Genomic DNA, 19,557 nt, shown 5'->3' with positions numbered 1-19,557 from the left:
ACAGCAGCTCCTTGGTCCGGATCCGGCTCTCCGTCTTGCTGTCCAGACGCCGGCTCCATGTCCAGCCGCCTTGCTACCGGCTCCAGGCCCAACCGCCTCGGCGCCATGCCTTGATGTCCCGCCGGCTTCAGGTCCAGCCGCCTCGCCGCCCTGCCTTGGTGTCCCGCCGTTGCCGGCTCCCGGCTCTGCCGCCTCGCCACCCTGTCTTGATGTCCCGCCATCGCCGGCTCCACGCCCTGGTATCCAGTCGCCGGCTCCCCATCCTGACGTCTCATTGCCAGTCCCCGGCCCCGCTGTACCGCCATTGGTCCCTGAGTGGATGGTCAGGCCTCCAGAAAGGGTCAGTGTCAGCCGCCGGCCTCCAGAGACTCTCTGTCTTTGCCGCTGGCCTCCTAGAGGGTTCAGCGTCCGCCACCGGCCTCCAGTGACTCTCCGCCTTCGTCGCCGGCCTCCAGTGACTCTCCGCCTTCGTCCCCGGCCTCCAGAAGGGTTGCGTCTTCGCTGCCGGCCTTCTGCAACTCTCCGTGTTCGTCGCCGGCCTCCAGTGTCTCTCCGTGTTCGTCGCCAGCCTCCAGAAGGGTTGCGTCTTCGCTGCCGGCCTTCTACGACTCTGTGTTCGCCGCCGGCCTCCAGAAGGGCTCCGCCTTCGCCGCCGGCCTCCAGAAGGGCTCCGCCGCCGCCGGCCTCCAGAAGGGCTCCGCCTTCGCCGCCGGCCTCCAGAAGGGTTCAGCTTTCGCCGCCGACCTCTTGTGACTCTCAGTGTTCGCCGCCAGTCTTCTGTCTGGTGTTTGGATGGTGTCAGTCTCCATCACAGACCTTGGGAGATCAGCTCCGAGGTCCCCAGCTCCGCACCTGTCCAGCCCCCGGGCCGTCCGCCCCACCTGGCCACTGCTTTCACCCATGTTATCCGGTACTCATCTGCATTTTGTCTGCTCATTACCTGTCTGCTCACCTCTGCCTGTTGTTGCCTGCATTCCACCCCACAATAAAAACGGTAGTCATCTGGCTACTTCACCCTAAGACCGCTTCCTCGTCATCTGCTTTTGGGTCCACATAACTCTATTTAGCACCTCCCCGTTATGACAGATTCATGTTTTAACTGTTTTTTATCCAGAGAAGTTTATTAAACCTGTTTGTTTGTTTTCAGCATCATTCTTCTTCACATACATTTATATTCTCACATGTGAACTTTTGTCTTCTGATATCATGTGACTTTGATAACTGGATGTCTGTTAATTCCTGATTCAGTTATGATTAAATATCACATCTACAACATGTTTAGTATTGAACAGCAAGGATTTTAAAACCTGCTGAGAAGAGATTATATATACTGTATCACCAAAAGTCCAGACTCAACATTTTAACACAAATGTTTTTTGCGTCTTGTTCATTTTTTCCTCTCCAGACTGAGTGGCTGTAACCTCTCAGGAAGAAGCTGTGAAGCTCTGTCCTCGGTTCTCAGCTCCCAGTCCTCTAGTCTGAGAGATCTGGACCTGAGTAACAACAACTTTAAGGATTCAGGACCGAAGCTACTGTCTGCTGGATTGGAGAGTCCATACTGTACACTGGAAACTCTCAGGTCAGGATTCCTTAACCCATTCAAATGATGACCATTTACAATCTAATTTACTTTTGTGGATAAACAGCTAACCTGTGTAGGATTGCGTCTGCTAATATGATTCATCAAAGGACCTTTAACTAAACTTTGACAGTAGTTTCTACTACTGAAGCATAGCATAGTAGTTCATTGATGATCAGTAATAGAGCAGTAGTTTCCCATACCTGAAGCACACAAAACTGCCAAGCAAAGGCTCCAAGCCTTGGCCAGCCGTCTAAAGAGGTACACGAGAGATAATGAAGCCAGAAGAATAAACCGGCTGTTCGCAACTCAACCTGCAAAAGTGTACGCTCAATGGCAGGGTAATAACAGTAGAGCAGACCCACCAAGGCTGGAAATTGAACAGTATATGGGAGAGGGAGGAATCACACAACAGCGATGCACAGTGGCTGGTGGCTCTGAGAAAGGACCACAGCAACCTCCCTGAACAGAATCCAGTCACCATCACAGCGACAGACATCCAAGAAAGAGTCTCAGGTATGAAGAACTGGACAGCACCGGGCCCCGACAGGATCCACACCTACTGGCTAAAGAAGCTCACTGCACTCCACGAGTGCCTAGCAGCACAAATGAACCAGCTGCTAAGAGATGGGATGCACCCTGAATGGCTTACTGAAGGGCGTACAATCCTGATCCTGAAGGATCCTGCAAAAGGTACAGTCCCATCCATCTATCGGCCAATAACCTGTCTCTCCACAACATGGAAGCTCATGTCAGGCATCATCGCGGCTAAGATAAGTGGACACATGGATCAATACATGAGCAAAGCACAGAAGGGCATTGGCAAAGGAACCAGAGGAGCCAAACACCAACTCCTGGTTGACAGAACAGTCACCCAAGACTGCAGAACCCGACACACCAACCTGTGCACTGCCTGGATTGATTCCAAGAAAGCATATGACTCAATGCTGCACACATGGATCACTGAATGCTTGGAGATGTACAACATCAATAGGACTCTAAGAGACTTCGTTGCAAACTCGATGAGGCTGTGGAAAACCACCCTTGAGGCCAATGGCAAGCCACTTGCACAAGTATCCATCAAATGTGGCATACACCAAGGAGATGCTCTGTCCCCACTGCTGTTCTGCATAGGTCTGAACCCCCTCAGCCAAATAATCAACAAGACTGGCTATGGATACCGACTCAGGAACGGGGCCACCATCAGCCACCTCCTCTACATGGATGACATCATCTATATGCTAAGAGCGAGCGGGACATCGACTCACTGATCCACACCACCAGGATCTACAGCTCTGACATTGGGTCATTCGGGCTTGAGAAGTGCAGTCGAATGGTGACAAAGAGAGGGAAGGTAGTCCACACAGAAGGGGTCTCACTCCCAGAAGGAACAATAGCAGACATTGAGGATGGTTACAAGTACCTTGGAATACCACAGGCAAATGGCAACCTCGAAGAGGTAACAAGGAACTGCCAAATACCTCCAACGAGTCAGGCAAGTCCTAAGAAGTCAGCTCAATGGCAAGAACAAGGCCCAGGCAATAAACAGCTACGCCCTGCCAGTGATCAGATACCCTGCGGGAATAATAAGGTGGCCAAAGGAAGAGATACAGACCACAGACCCGAAAGCTCCTCACCATGCATGGAGGGTTCCATCCCAAATCCAGCACCCTGAGACTGTACGCTAGCCGTAAGGAAGGCGGCCGTGAACTAGTGAGTGTGAGAGCCACTATCCAGGATGAAACATCCAAGATCCACAAGTACATCCAAGATAAGGCCCCAACAGATGACGTGCTCAGGGAATGTCTCAGGCAATGGGGAACAGAGGAAGAGGTGCTGGAGGAGGGATCATCATGGGAGGACAAACCCCTACATGGGATGTACCACCGGAACATAACTGAAGTGGCTGATATCAAGAAGTCCTACCAATGGCTAGAGCGGGCTGGATTGAAGGATAGCACAGAGGCACTCATCATGGCTGCACAGGAGCAGGCCCTGAGCACCAGAGCAATAGAGGCCCAGATCTACCACACCAGCCAAGACCCAAGGTGTAGGCTGTGCAAAGAGGCCCCTGAGAGTGTAAGATGCTGGCAGGAAAAGCATACATGGAGCGCCATAACCAAGTGGCTGGCATAGTGTACAGGAACATCTGCACGGAGTATGGACTGGAAACCCCGAGGTCAAAGTGGGAAACACCTCCAAAGGTGGTAGAGAACGACCTAGCCAAGATACTGTGGGACTTCCAGATTCAGACTGACAGAATGGTAATGGCGAACCAACCAGACATCGTGGTGGTGGACAAACAGCAGAGGAAAGCCGTTGTGGTTGATGTGGCAATACCAAGTGATGGCAACATCAGGAAAAAGGAACATGAGAAACTAGAGAAATACCAAGGGCTCAGAGAAGAGCTGGAGAAGGCGTGGAAGGTGAAGGCGACAGTGGTGCCCGTGGTCATCGGAGCACTTGGACCGATGACCGCAGTGACCCCCAAACTGGAGGAGTGGCTACAGCAGATCCCTGGAAGAACACCAGACATCTCGGTCCAGAAAAGTGCAGTACTAGGAACAGCAAAGATACTGCGCAGAACCCTCAAGCTCCCAGGCCTCTGGTAGAGGACCCGAGCTCGAAGGATGAGACCAACCGCGGAGGGTGAAGGACCAAGTTTTTTTTTTTTTTATATATATATATATATATATTCAGAGACAGTTTAACATGGTGTAGAAAATAATAACGAAATAATATTTTGAGTATATTCAAAATTTTATGGCTTATAGTTCTTGTGGAAGTTGATCACGTTGCACTGGGGACATGGTAAAACCATGTACCAAGAAAAGGTTAGTAGAGTAAAACAAAGTTTTTTTAATGTTTATTATTCTGTGTTTACGTGAAAACGAAGGCCTTGTTGTTCGAAATATTTAAGTAACTCATGGGGACAGAAATGTTGCTGCATAACAGGAAGGACCTGGGTGGGAGAGCAGGAGAGGGATCGAAGACTGAAGCAGTTTAGAATATAAGGATTCAAATAAGACTTGACGAAGCCAGATTTTTTTCGCTGACAGAAATTTCTATCACACTTGTTCCATTTTTCCATCCATCAGTCCAAAATCTTAATTATACTTTGACCAGCAAACATTTCCAGTTTTCTACATTTCATATTTTATATGTAAACTGGAAGTGCTGAGCGCTGCAGGGACCCAGTACTGGTGGTTAATAACAGCTGGCCTCCACAGCTTCAGGTCCTCCCTCTCCTTTGCAGCAGCATCCAAAGTTTCCTGTAGACCGGTTTCGCAGCAGAAATACAATGTTAGTCCCAGTTTCAGGTCAAACTAGGCAGGGCAAACAGCAGACACTCAGGAAGAGGGCAGGGCTTAAGTAACACAGAGTAGCTTAAATTTCTGAGTTCTCAGACCATTTTTACAATTGAGAATGACTTCTGGATGGGAGCCGAAACGTCTTGATTCTGAAAACAGTGTCCAGATGACTACGACTGAAACCTTTTCTACGATGTCAGTCCCTTATGTTACGTAATGTGACGCTATGTAGTTGCTCTTTCAGCAGCGTTCAGCATTCATGCAGGCCAAGTCTTGGGCCAGATGCTGCTGCTGGATGAAGCATATGTTGTTGAGGTGGTGATGGCGATCCCAGGTGGAGCAGGTGGAGGGCTGAGCTGAAGGAGTCGGGCTCACACGGGAGAGGAGAGACAGACTCTGGGTCTCTGCTGTAGATGGTTCAGTGTCGGGAGGCCCTGTTTGTTTGGTAGACCAGCCGGGAGGCTTAATGGAGACGGGACGATCCAAAAAGAGGTTTGTGTGTGTGATCAGATGTTGTTGTCCTCTTTCACACACACCAACATCCTGTGGGTCACTCTCAGTGTCTGAGGAGAGAGGCAGAGGTGAAGAGAAGCAGGGGGGGCAGGGAGAAGCAGGCCGGAGGCACAGATTGTGTAGATGTGGATGAGAGTAATGTAATGTCCATGTCTGCCTGCTGAAAGAGGACGTGCAGGTCTGACCCCCCTCCTCCTTTCAGGGTGGAGCCTGGTGGAGTCCGATGGCTGACACCAGGTCTGAGGAAGTGTAAGTGTGTTTTTACTTTGATTCATGAAAACAAAGCAGCACACATTCAGCCATCTTCAAACTGTGACATCACTCATTCATGTCTCTGATGTCGTCATCAAACAGATGATAGATTAATAACTGCAGCTGTGTTGTGTCTCGTTCTCTCCATCAGATTCCTGTGAACTCACACTCGACACAAACACAGCGAACAGAAAGATCCAACTGTCTGACGACAACAGGAAGGTGACACGTGTGGAGGAGTATCAGCCATATCCTGATCATCCAGACAGGTTTGACTTCTGGCCTCAGCTGCTGTGTAGAAATGGTCTGACTGGTTGCTGTTACTGGGAGGTTGAGTGGAGAGGAAGAGTTGATATATCAGTGAGTTACAGAGGAATCAGCAGGAGAGGAGACAGAGCTGACTGCAGGTTTGGATGGAATGATCAGTCCTGGAGTCTGAGCTGCTCTGATGATGGTGGTTACTCTGTCTGTCACAATAACAGAAGAACATTCATCTCCTCCTCCTCCTCTGCCTCTCACAGAGTAGCAGTGTATGTGGACTGTCCTGCTGGCACTCTGTACTTCTACAGAGTCTCCTCTGACACACTGATCCACCTCCACACCTTCAACACCACATTCACTGAACCTCTTTATCCTGGCTTTGGGTTCTGGTCCAGGACCTTTTCTTTTTGAACATTGTGTTTCTGCTGTGAAAGCGGTCTACAGGAAACTTTGGATGCTGCTGCAAAGGAGAGGGAGGACCTGAAGCTGTGGAGGCCAGCTGTTATTAACCAGCTGTACTGGGGCCCTGCAGCGCTCAGCACTTCAGTTTACATATTAAATATGAAACGTAGAAAACTGGAAATGTTTGCTGGTCAAAGTATAATTAAGATGTTGGACTGATGGATGGAAAAATAGAACAAGTGGTTGTGGATTCAAATCCTTTCTACTTCCATTGGAGTAAAAAAAGAAAGAGCAGCTACCTGGACTTGAATCCAGTCCTGGGTGGGAATTGGGAGTCCTGAGCACTAGACCATCAGGACCAACAGGACAGGTGGATCTGGTTTTACTTGTAAATGATGAGACAAGCAGCTCAACAACAAAGTGATTCTAAACCAGAAGCCAGAGAGTCTGTCCAGGTTTTCTCTCCGGACTGATGGAGGTGAGTCTCCTGCAGGTTCCTCTCAGTCTGATCGTCTTTGTCTCTCCGGTTGTTCACATTCATCAGTACTGAAGATGGTCCAGCGGGGAGAGACTCCGACCAGCGACGTGGAGCCATGGGTTCGAACCCCGGCTCAGGCCACCTGAGGTACGTGACAAATGTGTGTCTGTGTGTGTGTGTTCAAAAAAGCAAAAACACTAAAAACAAAACAAAACGTCAAAATCAACTAAAACCGACTGAAATCACGTTGCGTACATTTCCCGTTGCGAATTTCCGCCGTTGTCCGACTGCAGCGCAGCTGATCTTCAGGGGAACAATAAACAGGTGAGTCCAGGTGGGTCGAGCTGGCTGGCTTGATGAAAGCCAGCTAGTGAGATGGGTTTTTGTGTCTCGCTTCATTATTTTTTATTGATACCAAACGAAGAACGGGAGAAAGAAATGCTGAATGTGAAGTGATTTCAAAACAAGACAACTCTGAACCAGGAACAGCAGGAAGGATTTACAGAAACCAACATGTGGTTAAAGGAGTCTGTCACAGCACAAAGTGTTGCTGTACTGGAGGAAGTACTCACATCCTTTACTGCAGTAAAAGCACTGAAACCGCCCTGTAACACGCAGAGTATTTATGTTCCTGCAGTAAAAGTGTAATCAGGAAAAAGTGCTTAAAGCATTAAAGCAGTGCAGCGTCCCTGTGGCTGCTGTGCTGTTATATATTCTATCATCAGGTTATTATTCCTCGTGCATTAATGTAAAGCAGGATGTTGCTGCTGCAGCTGGTGGAGCTGGAGCTCATGTTGAACCGGTTTGTATCGGACTGCAGCTGATGATGCTTTTCATTCTGGATCCATCTGCTGATTATTGATCGTTTGGTTTGTGATTAAGAAAACAGTGAGAAATGCCGCCACAGTTACCCAGAGTCCTTTGTGTCCAACAGGGTCTCGTTGTTCGTACGTGGATAACCGAGTTCTCCGGATCAGAATGATGACGATTTGACTCGAGTCTGGATCTTCTGGTCCTTTGAAGCCGGTTTAAAATTCATCTGGACCTGTTGTCAGAGCAACAAGTCCTGAAGCCCAGACCTGCAGAAGTGCAGCTTACTGACAGTCAGCTGGATCAGGACCAGATTTGTTACGGTGAACCCCAAACATGAAGTCGTTTCCAAATCAAACGCCTGCTTTCTCAGATTTCTAATGAAAGTTTGTCGATATAATACTGAGTTTAAAAGAAAACATGCGGCTCTGCTGATGGAGTCATCAGTGAAGAGTCACCTGTACTTCAACATGATCAAATCTGCAACCACCCTCCAGGATCCAACATGTGGCTTTTGAACACTAAAACTTCAAATATTATTAATATCATTAGCTTATTAAATGATTAACTGCAGAACGCACTTTACTTCGACTTGTTAAAGAGATTGCAGTAAAGTTTAATTCTGCTGATTATCAGTGAAAAGTCTCGTCCATCAGGAACGTCAGCGATCACCAACATCACTGCTCGTCTGACACAAAATATTAATATCTCATGTCTACAGAGATCACAGGGCGGAAACATGTCAAACAAACTGAAGGGACACACGGCCTGAGACTTCTCCATGAAGCTGGTGCCCCAGTGCATGCTGGGAGGGTTACCTGCAGTCACATGATCAGCACTCAGCCAATCATATGAATGCGGATCATGGTTTCAACTCTTTACTCATTTGGCCTTTATTTCAAAATAAGAGCGCACGCTCACTAAAGATGACTCCATCCAGAATCAACCAATCAGAACCAGAATCAACAGGAGAACAGCACGTTAGTCTGGATTAGTTAAGACACGTCTGAAGAACAGAGTCCAGGACTCACACTTATCATTAGGATCCATATGTACTGATCAGTAGTGATGAGGATTGCTGATACAGGCCATATCAGAGTGTCAGTATCAATATGTGTATTGATGGTGTAGTCCCTCATTCGTCCAGGAGTGTTCTATCGTAGAAAAGGTTTCAGTCGTAGTCATCTGGACACTGTTTTCAGAATCAAGACGTTTCGGCTCCCATCCGGAAGTCATTCTCAATTGTGAAAAAATGGGACGGGAACTAGAAATTTAAGCTACTCTGTGTTGCTTAAGCCCTGCCCTCAAGAAGGAGTCTACCTGAGTATCTGTTGATTAGCTAGTTTCACCTGAAACTGACCTAATAGTTTCCATGATGGTCCAGTAATCAGTAATCGGGCCTATTGTTTTCTGGCTGCACCTCCCTCATCACTGTTAAGTACCTGATTAGAATGTGATTGGCGTGACCAAGGTGTTAATACACTGTGGTAGACTTTGGGCAGATTGAATCTCAGACCACCATTTCTGTTCAATGAGGGGTTCTCTTTTTTCACAAAAATGGCTTCCTTGACACCCCATTCAAACCAACCTTTCTCTCTACTTAGAATCTTCACCTCGCTGTCTTCAAATGTGTGGTTTGTAGCTTTTAGATGCAAATGCATGGCGCTCTGCAATCCTGAGTTAGCGTGTCGGCTGTGCTGTATTGATGATAGTTTCTCTGTGAGGCCCGTTAACAGTCCAGTTCCATCCAGATGAATGTTTGTATTCATCACATCGCTGTGTGGTTATTTAAAGGTGGAGTCTGCGATTCTAATCACGTCTGTTAAGGAGTTCTGCTGCTGTGTGTTTGACATTAAAGACGTTTAGCAGCTCATGGAAGAGATGTTTGACAGATGAAACAAATGATACACAACTGCCGGATATGAAACAATGTTCCAGCCATGATCTGTGCGTCAGTGACGTTAAATGACTTGCCCACGGACATTCAGCTGACTTTCTAGTTTGCCAAGATCTGCTGCTGTTGTGATGTTAGCTATAGCAGCAGGAGAGTTGTGAGCGTCGCTGTCTGGAGCTGCTGTGCTGCTCTGGGAAACCGTCTCGTCCTCTCTGGCTGTTAGCTTCACAGCAGCAACTGTAGCGACAGTTTGCTAACCCACAACCTAGCTAACGTCAGTTACAATACTTGCTGTGTCGCTGTTTGCTATATCATGGTATCTGTCATGCTATTGGATTTCTCCAGAATCGCAGACCCAACCTTTAATGAATGTGTTTAATATTTTAGTAAATGTGTTCAGTTTGTAATATTGTATCTACAATCATTAAATCTGCCTGACACAACTTTCAGTCAGTAATGGAGCATTGACACAGATGCTAAATGTAATGTAATCTTATTGTGAAAATCTGCTCGGGTTCCCGCCCTTCCTACCTGGCCTGCTTCCATTACAGGTGCAGCTCTGATTCATTCCAGGAAACAGCTCACCTGTGGAAGCCTTTTATCTGCAGGCGTCAAGTGAGAGTCTTCTTCTTCAACCCTTCGGACTGTGTGAAGAAACTGAGTGTTGGTTTCTGTTGCTCCTCTATAAAAGTCAACAAGAACTTTGCGCTTTAGTTTCCTTCAGAAGAGCAGCCGTTAAATGGAGATGACCGGTTCTCTGTGAGGCTGATTCTCTAAAGTCTGTTAGTGGACCTGGACTTTATTTATTATTATTCTTGATAATAGATAATAGATATTATTTAGTCGCAGTACAGTCAGGCAGCTCCAGGTGTGCTGAAGAGTTATCACCTGAGCCGAGCTGCTGCTGTTCCCTGTTGAAAGTTTCCTTTCACTTCCTCTGCTCCTCGTGTCGCAGATAGTTTTCTCCTCTGAAGCTGCAGCTGAAGGTAATGTAACCCATCTGAAGTGTTTGACTCGTTAACACAAGCTGTCGGCAGCTTAGTTCCACAGAAACAGCAGAAAGCTGCCGCTCTGAGTTTCACTGGAAACTCGGGACTACAAATATCCGCCATGTTGTGTCGGAGTCAGCAGAGTCAGCTGATCCTCAGCAGCTGCTTTAGAGACAGCAGGAAGGAGCTTCAACGTTTTACTTTTTAATGAAATCAATCAATATGTAACCAGTGTTGCCAACTCTTTTCCAGCTTGAACTGTGTGTCTGTAGATGAATGTCACGTGTTTGCATGTTCAGCTGAGCTGCTGTGCTCCGACTAAAAGACTGTTGGTTCCATTAGCTCAGCACTTCATTTGAATTCATTCATTAGAAGAGAACCAGCTGCACACTGTCTCCATCTGAAGCTGGGATTAAGGCCTAGAATTAATTTCTTTTTTTATGTAATTAATGTTTTTAAAAATGATGTGTTTGTTTCCAATGATGGGGAAATGATGTAATGTTTATCTCAACTGTTGCTGTGAAATAATCAGCTGTAGCTTGTTGCATCGAGTCCTTTTCTACAGGGACTCTGTAGACGGAGAGGTTCTGTCAGACCACATCAGTCCACCTCAGCCCCTCTGTGTGTCAGTGAAGGTAAATCTGCACTTCACTGCAGCTTCATGACGCCATCTAGTGGCCTGATAGTAGAAGTCCAGCAGCTGATGGCAGCTTCCTCTGCCTCACTGCTGTCTGACTGCATTCAGCTGACACTGATATGAAACAGAAAGTAACAGCCAATCACTGGAGGAGCAGCTGATCTTCTTACAGGAGAAATGATGGAAAGGAGGATTTCAGTTGATGTGCAGATGAAGGATTTGTGTTTCCTCTCCAGATCAAAGTGTGTGTGAGCTGATGTGGATGTGAGTTCAGCAGCATGAATCAGTGTGAGGACAGAGAGGAGGGAGCCCCTCCCTCTAAAACCAGTCTGTGTGGGGAACATGGCAGCCAGACCAGAGCTCAGAGGTGAGATGAGGATCTCTAACTGTCCATGACTCTTCTCCATGTCAGAGCTCAGCACTCAGATCACTGCACCATCATTATTCACATTCAAAGCTCTGTGTGTGTTGTGTTCAAGGCCAGAGCAGCTGAGACCAGACTCTGCTGGACCTGAACCTGGACCTGAGCCTGGACCTGGACCGGAGCCCAGCTGTGTGTCCTTGAAGAGTGACTGGTCAATTGGTAGCCTCATTGATTTTAAAGGACGACAACCCTCTGCTGCAAAGAGGTAATCTGTTAAAACATTAAAAATCACTGATTCATGTTTTAACTGTTATTTATCCAGAGAAGTTTTATTAAACCTGTTTATTTTCAGCATCGTTCTTCTTCACATACTTTTATATTCTCACATGTGAAAGCTGCCCAGTATAACCAGTATAACCAGTCTTCAGCTCTTGACTACAGTTTAACATTTTCTCCACACACACGTTCTGACTGTTGCCTGATGACTGCATGAGAATAAAACTGTGATTTTAATGAGGCTAACAGATGCTAGCTGCTAACGAAAGCTAACCCTGATTCCACTGAGTTCCTCCATCAAATCAACATTTTCTAGTTTTCAGTCATGTGACAACAGAAATGGAAACATGTCGGTGATAACAGCTGGACTGTGATCAGCTGCTCTAAAGCACAGAATGAACCATCACAGAGAGTCTGAGGAAACACACAGCTGCTTTCTCATTGATGCTGCTGATGGATTCACAAAGTAAAGTATGACACTGACAGCTGCATCACGGCGCGTCACGTCAGGCTGGAGTTCTGCCTCTGTGAAGACGTCTGTCGATACAGAGACGGCTGTTATGGATCACTACAAGCTGGTTGTTTGATCCAATTTCCTGTCGAGAGATGGCTTTGAAACGGATCAGAAACAAATACACACAACATATGTGTAAACAAGTATAAAAGAAACTGCTGTACCAACTTCTATAAACAACACCTGTACCTGTTTGCTTACATGTAGCCCAGAGAAGTATGTTCTAGCTTTCATTTGACACACAGTTCGGTGTGAAACCACCCTTAGCTTTGGTTTGATCCAGTATTCTCTGGTTTTCTCGTTGGTGTTCCTGATGTTTCTCTCACTTTACCTGCTACAAGTTTATTGCGACTCACTACCAATTTGCACTGGACAGGTAGTATCCAGTTAGCTTGTGTGAGCTATGCGTTGATGTCCACAGTATTATAGAGGTCAATAAGAGCTGGAAGGACTAAACCAGACAAGCTGGTGAACCAACACAGTAAACTGAAAACTGCACAGAAATGCAGACAGGACTGTTGATTCACAGTGGGATCAGCAGTACGACCAACACTTTAATGTCAGGGGAAACCACCTGATTCAATGTTGTAATCAACACTTTAACTCAAAGGACCTTTAGCTCGTGTTTATCTCTGTGTGGACAGACATAATGTGAGCTAATTCTTCATGATTCCTCCACAGAGTCGACCAGGAGAGCTCAGAGGTTCCCAGTGGTCAGTCTGCCCAGCAGCATCAAACACACCTGGACTCCATATTTATGGTCTGTACATGTACAACAACTACTTTTACATCTATTCTGGTCACAATAATCTCCACGCTGCACTTTTCAGACCAGTGGATTGTCAGTCTGTCCAACATGGATCTGATGTTTGGTTCCATGATTTTAGTTTGATTGTTTCATTCATATAATATTCTGTTCCAGCTGCTGAAGGAGGACATTTTCACTTTTGCGAAGAACGAGCTGAAGAAGATGCAGAAGGTTCTGAGTTCAGATTACCCAGAATGCTTAGAGAGTCAGAGGGAGGATGAGGAGGTGTTGGAATGTGAGGATGAAGAGCAGAGGAGGAGCAGCAGAGAGGCATTTCTGAACATCACACTGCACTTCCTGAGAAGAATGAAGCAGGAGGAGCTGGCTGACCGTCTGGAGATCAGTAAGAGGATTTCTCTAAAGATTTAAAGAGACAGTTCACCCCAAAATCAAAACTACATATTTTTACATTTGTGAGTAGTTTCATGTAGGAACTTTGCTGTTGAGTTTTTCAAATGTACTTTTTGGCGCTTTGAGCTCCACAAGCTGAGTGCCATATAGTCCCAATGTATTAAAAACATGCAGAAATCGCTACGGCCGATATTTCCAAAACTTGGCAACTCACATCAAAACAATCTAGATGGATAAACAGCTGTACAGGTAAGAGGAGAAATATGTATTTTGATTTGGGGGTGAACTGTCCCTTTAACATGCTGGATAAATGGGACATTTACTGATGTCTCAAGAAATGGAGGGAAATATGTTTATATATGCATTCTTTAGGGAAATTAAATTGTCATATTTTCTTTATAAATCACTTGCTGATCTTCTTTGTTGTGTGTTCATTCAGGAAGTCATTCTGGAGTTTGTCAGCGTAAACTTAAATCTAACCTGAAGGAGAAGTTCCAGTGTATGTTTGAGGGGACCACTAAAGCAGGAAACCCAACCCCTCTGAACCAGATCTACACAGAGCTCTACATCACAGAGGGAGGGAATGGAGAGGTCAACGATGAACATGAGGTCAGACAGATTGAAACAGCATCCAGGAAACCAGACAGACCAGAAACAACAATCAGACAAGAAGACATCTTTAAACCCTCACCTGGAAGAGATGAACAAATCAGAACAGTGATGACAAAGGGAGTGGCTGGCATTGGGAAAACAGTCCTAACACAGAAGTTCACTCTGGACTGGGCTGACGACAAAGCCAACCAGGACATACACTTCACATTTCCATTCACTTTCAGAGAGCTGAATGTGCTGAAAGAGGAAAAGTTCAGCTTGGTGGAACTTGTTCATCACTTCTTTACTGAAACCAAAGAAGCAGGAATCTGCAGGTTTGAAGAGTTCCAGGTTGTGTTCATCTTTGACGGTCTGGATGAGTGTCGACTTCCTCTGGACTTCCACAACAATGAGGTCCTGACCGATGTTACAAAGTCCACCTCAGTGGATGTGCTGCTGACAAACCTCATCAGGGGGAACCTGCTTCCCTCTGCTCGCCTCTGGATAACCACACGACCTGCAGCAGCCAATCAGATCCCTCCTGGGTGTGTTGACATGGTGACAGAGGTCAGAGGGTTCACTGACCCACAGAAGGAGGAGTACTTCAGGAAGAGATTCAGAGATGAGGAGCAGGCCAGCAGAATCATCTCCCACATCAAGACATCACGAAGCCTCCACATCATGTGCCACATCCCAGTCTTCTGCTGGATCACTGCTACAGTTCTGGAGGAGGTGTTGAAGACCAGAAAGCGGGGAGAGCTGCCCAAGACCCTGACTGAGAAGTACATCCACTTCCTGGTGGTTCAGTCCAAAATGAAGAATATCAAGTATGATGGAGGAGCTGAGACAGATCCACACTGGAATCCAGAGAGCAGGAAGATGATTGAGTCTCTGGGAAAACTGGCTTTTGATCAGCTGCAGAAAGGCAACCTGATCTTCTATGAATCAGACCTGACAGAGTGTGGCATCGATATCAGAGCAGCCTCAGTGTACTCAGGAGTGTTCACACAGATCTTTAGAGAGGAGAGAGGGCTGTACCAGGACAAGGTGTTCTGCTTCGTCCATCTGAGCGTTCAGGAGTTTCTGGCTGCTCTTCATTTCCATCTGACCTTCCTCAACTCTGATGTCAATCTGCTGTCAGAAGAACAAACAACATCCTGGTGGTCTAAAACAAGAAAACACAAATTTACAGTGACACAGTTCTACCAGAGTGCTGTGGATCAGGCCTTACAGAGTCCAAATGGACACTTGGACTTGTTCCTGCGCTTCCTCCTAGGACTTTCACTGCAGACCAATCAGACTCTCCTACAAGGCCTGCTGACACAGACAGGAAGTAGGTCAAAAACCAATCAGGCAACGGTCGAGTACATCAAGAAGAAGATCGAAGAGACTCCCTCTGCAGAGAAAAGCATCAATCTGTTCCACTGTCTGAATGAAGTGAATGATCGTTCTCTAGTGGAGCAGATCCAACAGTCCCTGAGTTCAGGAAGTCTCTCCACAGATAAACTGTCTCCTGCTCAGTGGTCAGCTCTGGTCTTCATCTTACTGTCATCAGAAAAAGATCTGGACGTGTTTGACCTGAAGAAATACTCTGCTTCAGAGGAGGCTCTTCTGAGGCTGCTGCCAGTGGTCAAAGCCTCCAACAAAGCTCTGTAAGTAGATACAAAGTGGGATTTATTCATGAACAGGAGAAAGAAATTAAAAACTACTTACTTGTTTCCTTACTGTTGTCTCTCCAGACTGAGTGTCTGTAACCTCTCAGAGAGAAGCTGTGAAGCTCTGTCCTCAGTTCTCAGCTCCCAGTCCTCTAGTCTGAGAGAGCTGGACCTGAGTAACAATGACCTGCAGGATTCAGGAGTGAAGCTGCTATCTACCGGACTGGAGAGTCCACATTGTAAACTGGAAACTCTCAGGTCAGGATTCATTAACCCATTCAATTGATGACCATTTACAATCATTTTTTTTTATTTAATTAATTAATTAATTAGTGGATAAACAGCTGGCCTGTGTATTTCTACTAATATGATTTGTCAAAGAACCTTTAACTAAACTCCAGCAATAGTTTCTAGACTCAGAATTACTTTCCATGAGGATTTTTTCAAATCATTTTCTCTTGCTTTTGTTGATGAGTTATTAAATACCACAGATGATTTTAAAGATTTATTGTAAATTTGTATCTGAACCAAAATGTACCTGAACATAAAACAAACATACAGCCAAGTGTTCACAGGGGTTCCTCAAGCTCTGGTTGCAGCTAAAGAGCAGACTAGTTTCCTCTGTCTGGTAGCTACTTTGATAAACTACTGTGAAGTCAAATGTTTCTTTAGTGAGTGCACACAGCACTCTGCTCAAAGTACATGTCTTTATTCCTCCTTTTTGACAAAAGCTTCACTCTTCATAAACACATTTTAATGTTTTTAGCCGTGCTAGCAGTGTGATGTGGGTCTGTCAGTCGGTCCTCCACTTTGGTCCAGACTGAAATATCTCAACAACTACTGGATTGCTCAACATTAGCAAATTAGCAACAAACATTATACCTGCTATACATGAACATGCTAGCATTGTCATTGTGAGCATGTTAGCATACTGATGTTAGCATTTAGCTCAAAACACAGCTGTGTCTAAGTACAGCCTGACAGAGCTGCTAGCATGGCTTTAGATCACAGTGACATGGTTACTGTTAACTCCCTGATTCAGTCATTATATTATTTATTCATTTTTTTGGAGACAGTCTCTTCTTGTATGTGACGGACGCAGCAGGACCCTCAGATGATCTGCCATGTGTGTTGTTTTGTGCGTTTGCAGGCTGTCAGGCTGTCTGATCACAGAGGAAGGCTGTGCTTCTCTGGCCTCAGCTCTGAGCTCCAACCCCTCCCATCTGAGAGAGCTGGACCTGAGCTACAATCATCCAGGAGACTCAGGAGTGAAGCTGCTGTCTGCTGGACTGGAGGATCCACACTGGAGACTGGACACTCTCAGGTATGAAGAGGCCTGCTGCAGCCACAGACAGTCAGTCTGATAGAGGAGGTCTTTTTGGTTAAAGGTGGATATGAGAGTTATATAAACAATCACACATGTAGGAAGCCTTTTTCCTTTGCTCAGAACAGAAACACTGGTTGAACATGAAAAGGAGATATTTGTGTAGGAGGTCTCCAAAGAGAACATCTCCAGGAACAAACATGATAACTGCCTGTTGGTAATAACTGATGCAGTTTGGACAGATCTCTGCATGTTAAAGGACCTGTCTGTCATTGTGAGAAATATCCTTTTTGGCCTTTTACCCAGGATCGAATCAGTTTCATCTCTGTACAGAGACAGGTCCATGACATGTTTAGCCTAGCTTAGCACAAAGACTGGAAGCAGGGGGGAAACTGCTAGCCTAAAAAATAAACCGTCCAATAACTCCAAAGCAGTTATATTTAGTTAAACTGTGCTCGAACCTGATGACCACAGGACAAGACAGGACTTCTGAGATGCTACATTCAAGTGTATTTCTCCAAATGTTGCTCTTCTACGTCTTGGGAACTTAAGGGACTTTGATACTAAAAGATTTACACACAAAAGTCATGAGGACTAATGTAATGTCCATGTCTGCGTGCTGAAAGAGGACGTGCTGGTCTGACACCCCTTCTCCTTTCAGGGTGGAGCCCGGTGGAGTCCGATGGCTGAGACCAGGTCTGAGGAAGTGTAAGTGTGTTTTTACTTTGATTCATGAAAACAAAGCAGCACACATTCAGCCATCTTCAAACTGTGACATCACTCATTCACGTCTCTGATGTGGTCATCAAACAGATGATAGATTAATAACTGCAGCTGTGTTGTGTCTCGTTCTCTCCATCAGATTCCTGTGAACTCACACTCGACACAAACACAGTGAACAGAAACATCAAACTGTCTGACGACAACAGGAAGGCGACACATGTGAAGGAGGTTCAGCCATATCCTGATCATCCAGACAGGTTTGACTACTGGCCTCAGCTGCTGTGTAGAAATGGTCTGACTGGTCGCTGTTACTGGGAGGTCGAGTGGAGAGGAGATGTTGATGTATCAGTGAGTTACAGAGGAATCAGCAGGAGAGGACGCAGAGAAGACTGTGTGTTCGGAAGGAATGATCAGTCCTGGAGACTGAACTGCTCTGATGGTCGTTACTCTGTCTGTCACAATAACAGAGAAACATCCATCTCCTCCTCCTCCTCCTCCTCCTCCTCCTCCTCCTCCTCCTCCTCCTCCTCCTCCTCTGTCTCTCACAGAGCAGCAGTGTATGTGGACTGTCCTGCTGGCACTCTGTCCTTCTACAGAGTCTCCTCTGACACACTGATCCACCTCCACACCTTCAACACCACATTCACTGAACCTCTTTATCCTGGCTTTGGGTTCTGGTTCTGGTCCAGGTCTGGTTCCTCAGTGTCTCTGTGTTCTCTATAGGAGGGAGAGTCTCCTCCTGTTAGAGAAACACATCAGTTGAGTCTGTACAGGATCACAGCTACAGAAATCTTTCAGGTTATTGTAATAAATTAATCAATGAACTTAAAGGGATTTTCAAACATTCCTCATTTCCACTGTAAACTTGTTCCACTTCCAGTCCTTTAAAGATGGCCGCTCATTTCCACTGTAAACTTGTACCACTTCCAGTCCTTTAAAGATGGCCGCTCTGATCATTAAATGGTGGAAATGCCGTTGACTTGTTCCTTTTGTCATGTGTTGCAGAATGTTACTGTGAGTGTGTTTGTTGTCTTTCTCAGCTCAGGACTACTGACTGATTCAGCTGAAAGATACAGTATTTGGCCAAAAGTCTGTGGACACCATTGTCCATAACGAAATGTTTTATCTTCGCGTGTTGGTGTGGAAGAACTTGGCTGGCCTGCACAGAGCCCTGACCTGAACCCCATCCAACACCTTTGGGATGAATGCCGACTTTGATCCAGACCTGATCACCAACATCAGTGTTGGACCTCATTGATGCTCTGGAGTCTGAATGGGAGCACTTCCCTGCAGCAGAAGAGTGGAGGCTGTTATAGCAGCATATTAATGAACATAGTGTCACAGTCACACGTTACTCTGTCAGCTGTCCACAAACTTTTGGCCACATAGTGTATCACAAACTGAGACAAACCTGCTCGCTTTACATTTAGTGAATGTGCCCTTAAAGGTTTTGTGCAGCCTACACCTTTATGAAAATGTTCAGATTGTTGAATTCTTCCAGTCCAGCAGAGGGCAGCAGCATCCCACTGATGAAGCAGAAGGTGAGTTGTAGCCTGCATGAACATGAAGGTCAGAGGAGTAATCAGACTGTTTACACTCGGTGTGAATGTGCACACAGTTGGTTTGCCAGTGGGAAACAGCAACAGCAGGTTTTGTTCACTAAAGTTTGTGTTACACAAAGAGGTTACTTCTAAACAGATTCTATAGCTCTGCTATTCAAATACAGCGCGACACCTCTCTGATACCAGTGTGATGCAACGAGGCCTTGTTTGTGGTGGTCATGTGATATGTGTCGTGGTAAAGCGAGGCATCGAAACATCTTGCC

At 46.1% G+C, this 19,557-nt stretch overlaps 4 protein-coding genes across 5 annotated transcripts in view; all 4 read left to right on the top strand.

Moving 5' to 3' along the window:
- Positions 1-6,341, top strand: part of LOC122871896 (NACHT, LRR and PYD domains-containing protein 12-like) — a 30,595-nt gene extending 24,254 nt beyond the window's left edge. The window contains exon 10 of the mRNA XM_044187463.1: positions 5,807-6,341. Within this exon, the coding sequence (XP_044043398.1) occupies positions 5,807-6,327 (521 nt within the window). The 3' untranslated portion in view covers positions 6,328-6,341. The remainder of the gene's footprint in view (positions 1-5,806) is intronic.
- Positions 1-19,557, top strand: part of LOC122871907 (NLR family CARD domain-containing protein 3-like) — a 752,187-nt gene that overhangs the window by 186,824 nt on the left and 545,806 nt on the right.
- Positions 1-19,557, top strand: part of LOC122871908 (gastrula zinc finger protein XlCGF57.1-like) — a 134,727-nt gene that overhangs the window by 46,451 nt on the left and 68,719 nt on the right. The window lies entirely within an intron of this gene.
- Positions 9,180-18,706, top strand: LOC122871904 (NLR family CARD domain-containing protein 3-like). Of its 3 annotated transcripts, none has more exons than XM_044187481.1 (9): positions 9,180-11,493; positions 11,606-11,755; positions 12,962-13,040; positions 13,203-13,431; positions 13,879-15,682; positions 15,770-15,943; positions 16,836-17,009; positions 17,671-17,717; positions 17,872-18,706. In XM_044187481.1, exons 1-9 carry the CDS (start codon positions 11,405-11,407, stop codon positions 18,453-18,455), a joined length of 3,330 nt encoding a protein of 1,109 aa, XP_044043416.1. In that variant the 5' UTR covers positions 9,180-11,404; the 3' UTR covers positions 18,456-18,706. The 3 variants fall into 3 exon arrangements, with proteins under 3 accessions (XP_044043416.1, XP_044043415.1, XP_044043414.1); XM_044187479.1 differs by lacking the exon at positions 16,836-17,009 and having other exon boundaries at positions 10,073-11,124; positions 11,363-11,493; XM_044187480.1 differs by lacking the exon at positions 16,836-17,009.

The sequence above is a fragment of the Siniperca chuatsi genome, linkage group LG24, assembly GCF_020085105.1.
Source record: "Siniperca chuatsi isolate FFG_IHB_CAS linkage group LG24, ASM2008510v1, whole genome shotgun sequence".
In the NCBI taxonomy this organism is placed as follows: Eukaryota; Metazoa; Chordata; class Actinopteri; order Centrarchiformes; family Sinipercidae; genus Siniperca; species Siniperca chuatsi.
This window is presented reverse-complemented; position numbering and strand designations above follow the sequence as displayed.

What these genes read in the sequence shown, in the direction of transcription:
- LOC122871904 (XM_044187481.1), top strand. Translation starts at nt 11,405, where the DNA reads ATGAATCAGTGTGAGGACAGAGAGGAGGGAGCCCCTCCCTCTAAAACC. An exon ending in AGCCAGACCAGAGCTCAGAG is followed by an intron (nt 11,494 to 11,605) that starts GTGAGATGAGGA and finishes GTTGTGTTCAAG; the next exon opens with GCCAGAGCAGCTGAGACCAG. An exon ending in TGTAAACTGGAAACTCTCAG is followed by an intron (nt 15,944 to 16,835) that starts GTCAGGATTCAT and finishes GTGCGTTTGCAG; the next exon opens with GCTGTCAGGCTGTCTGATCA.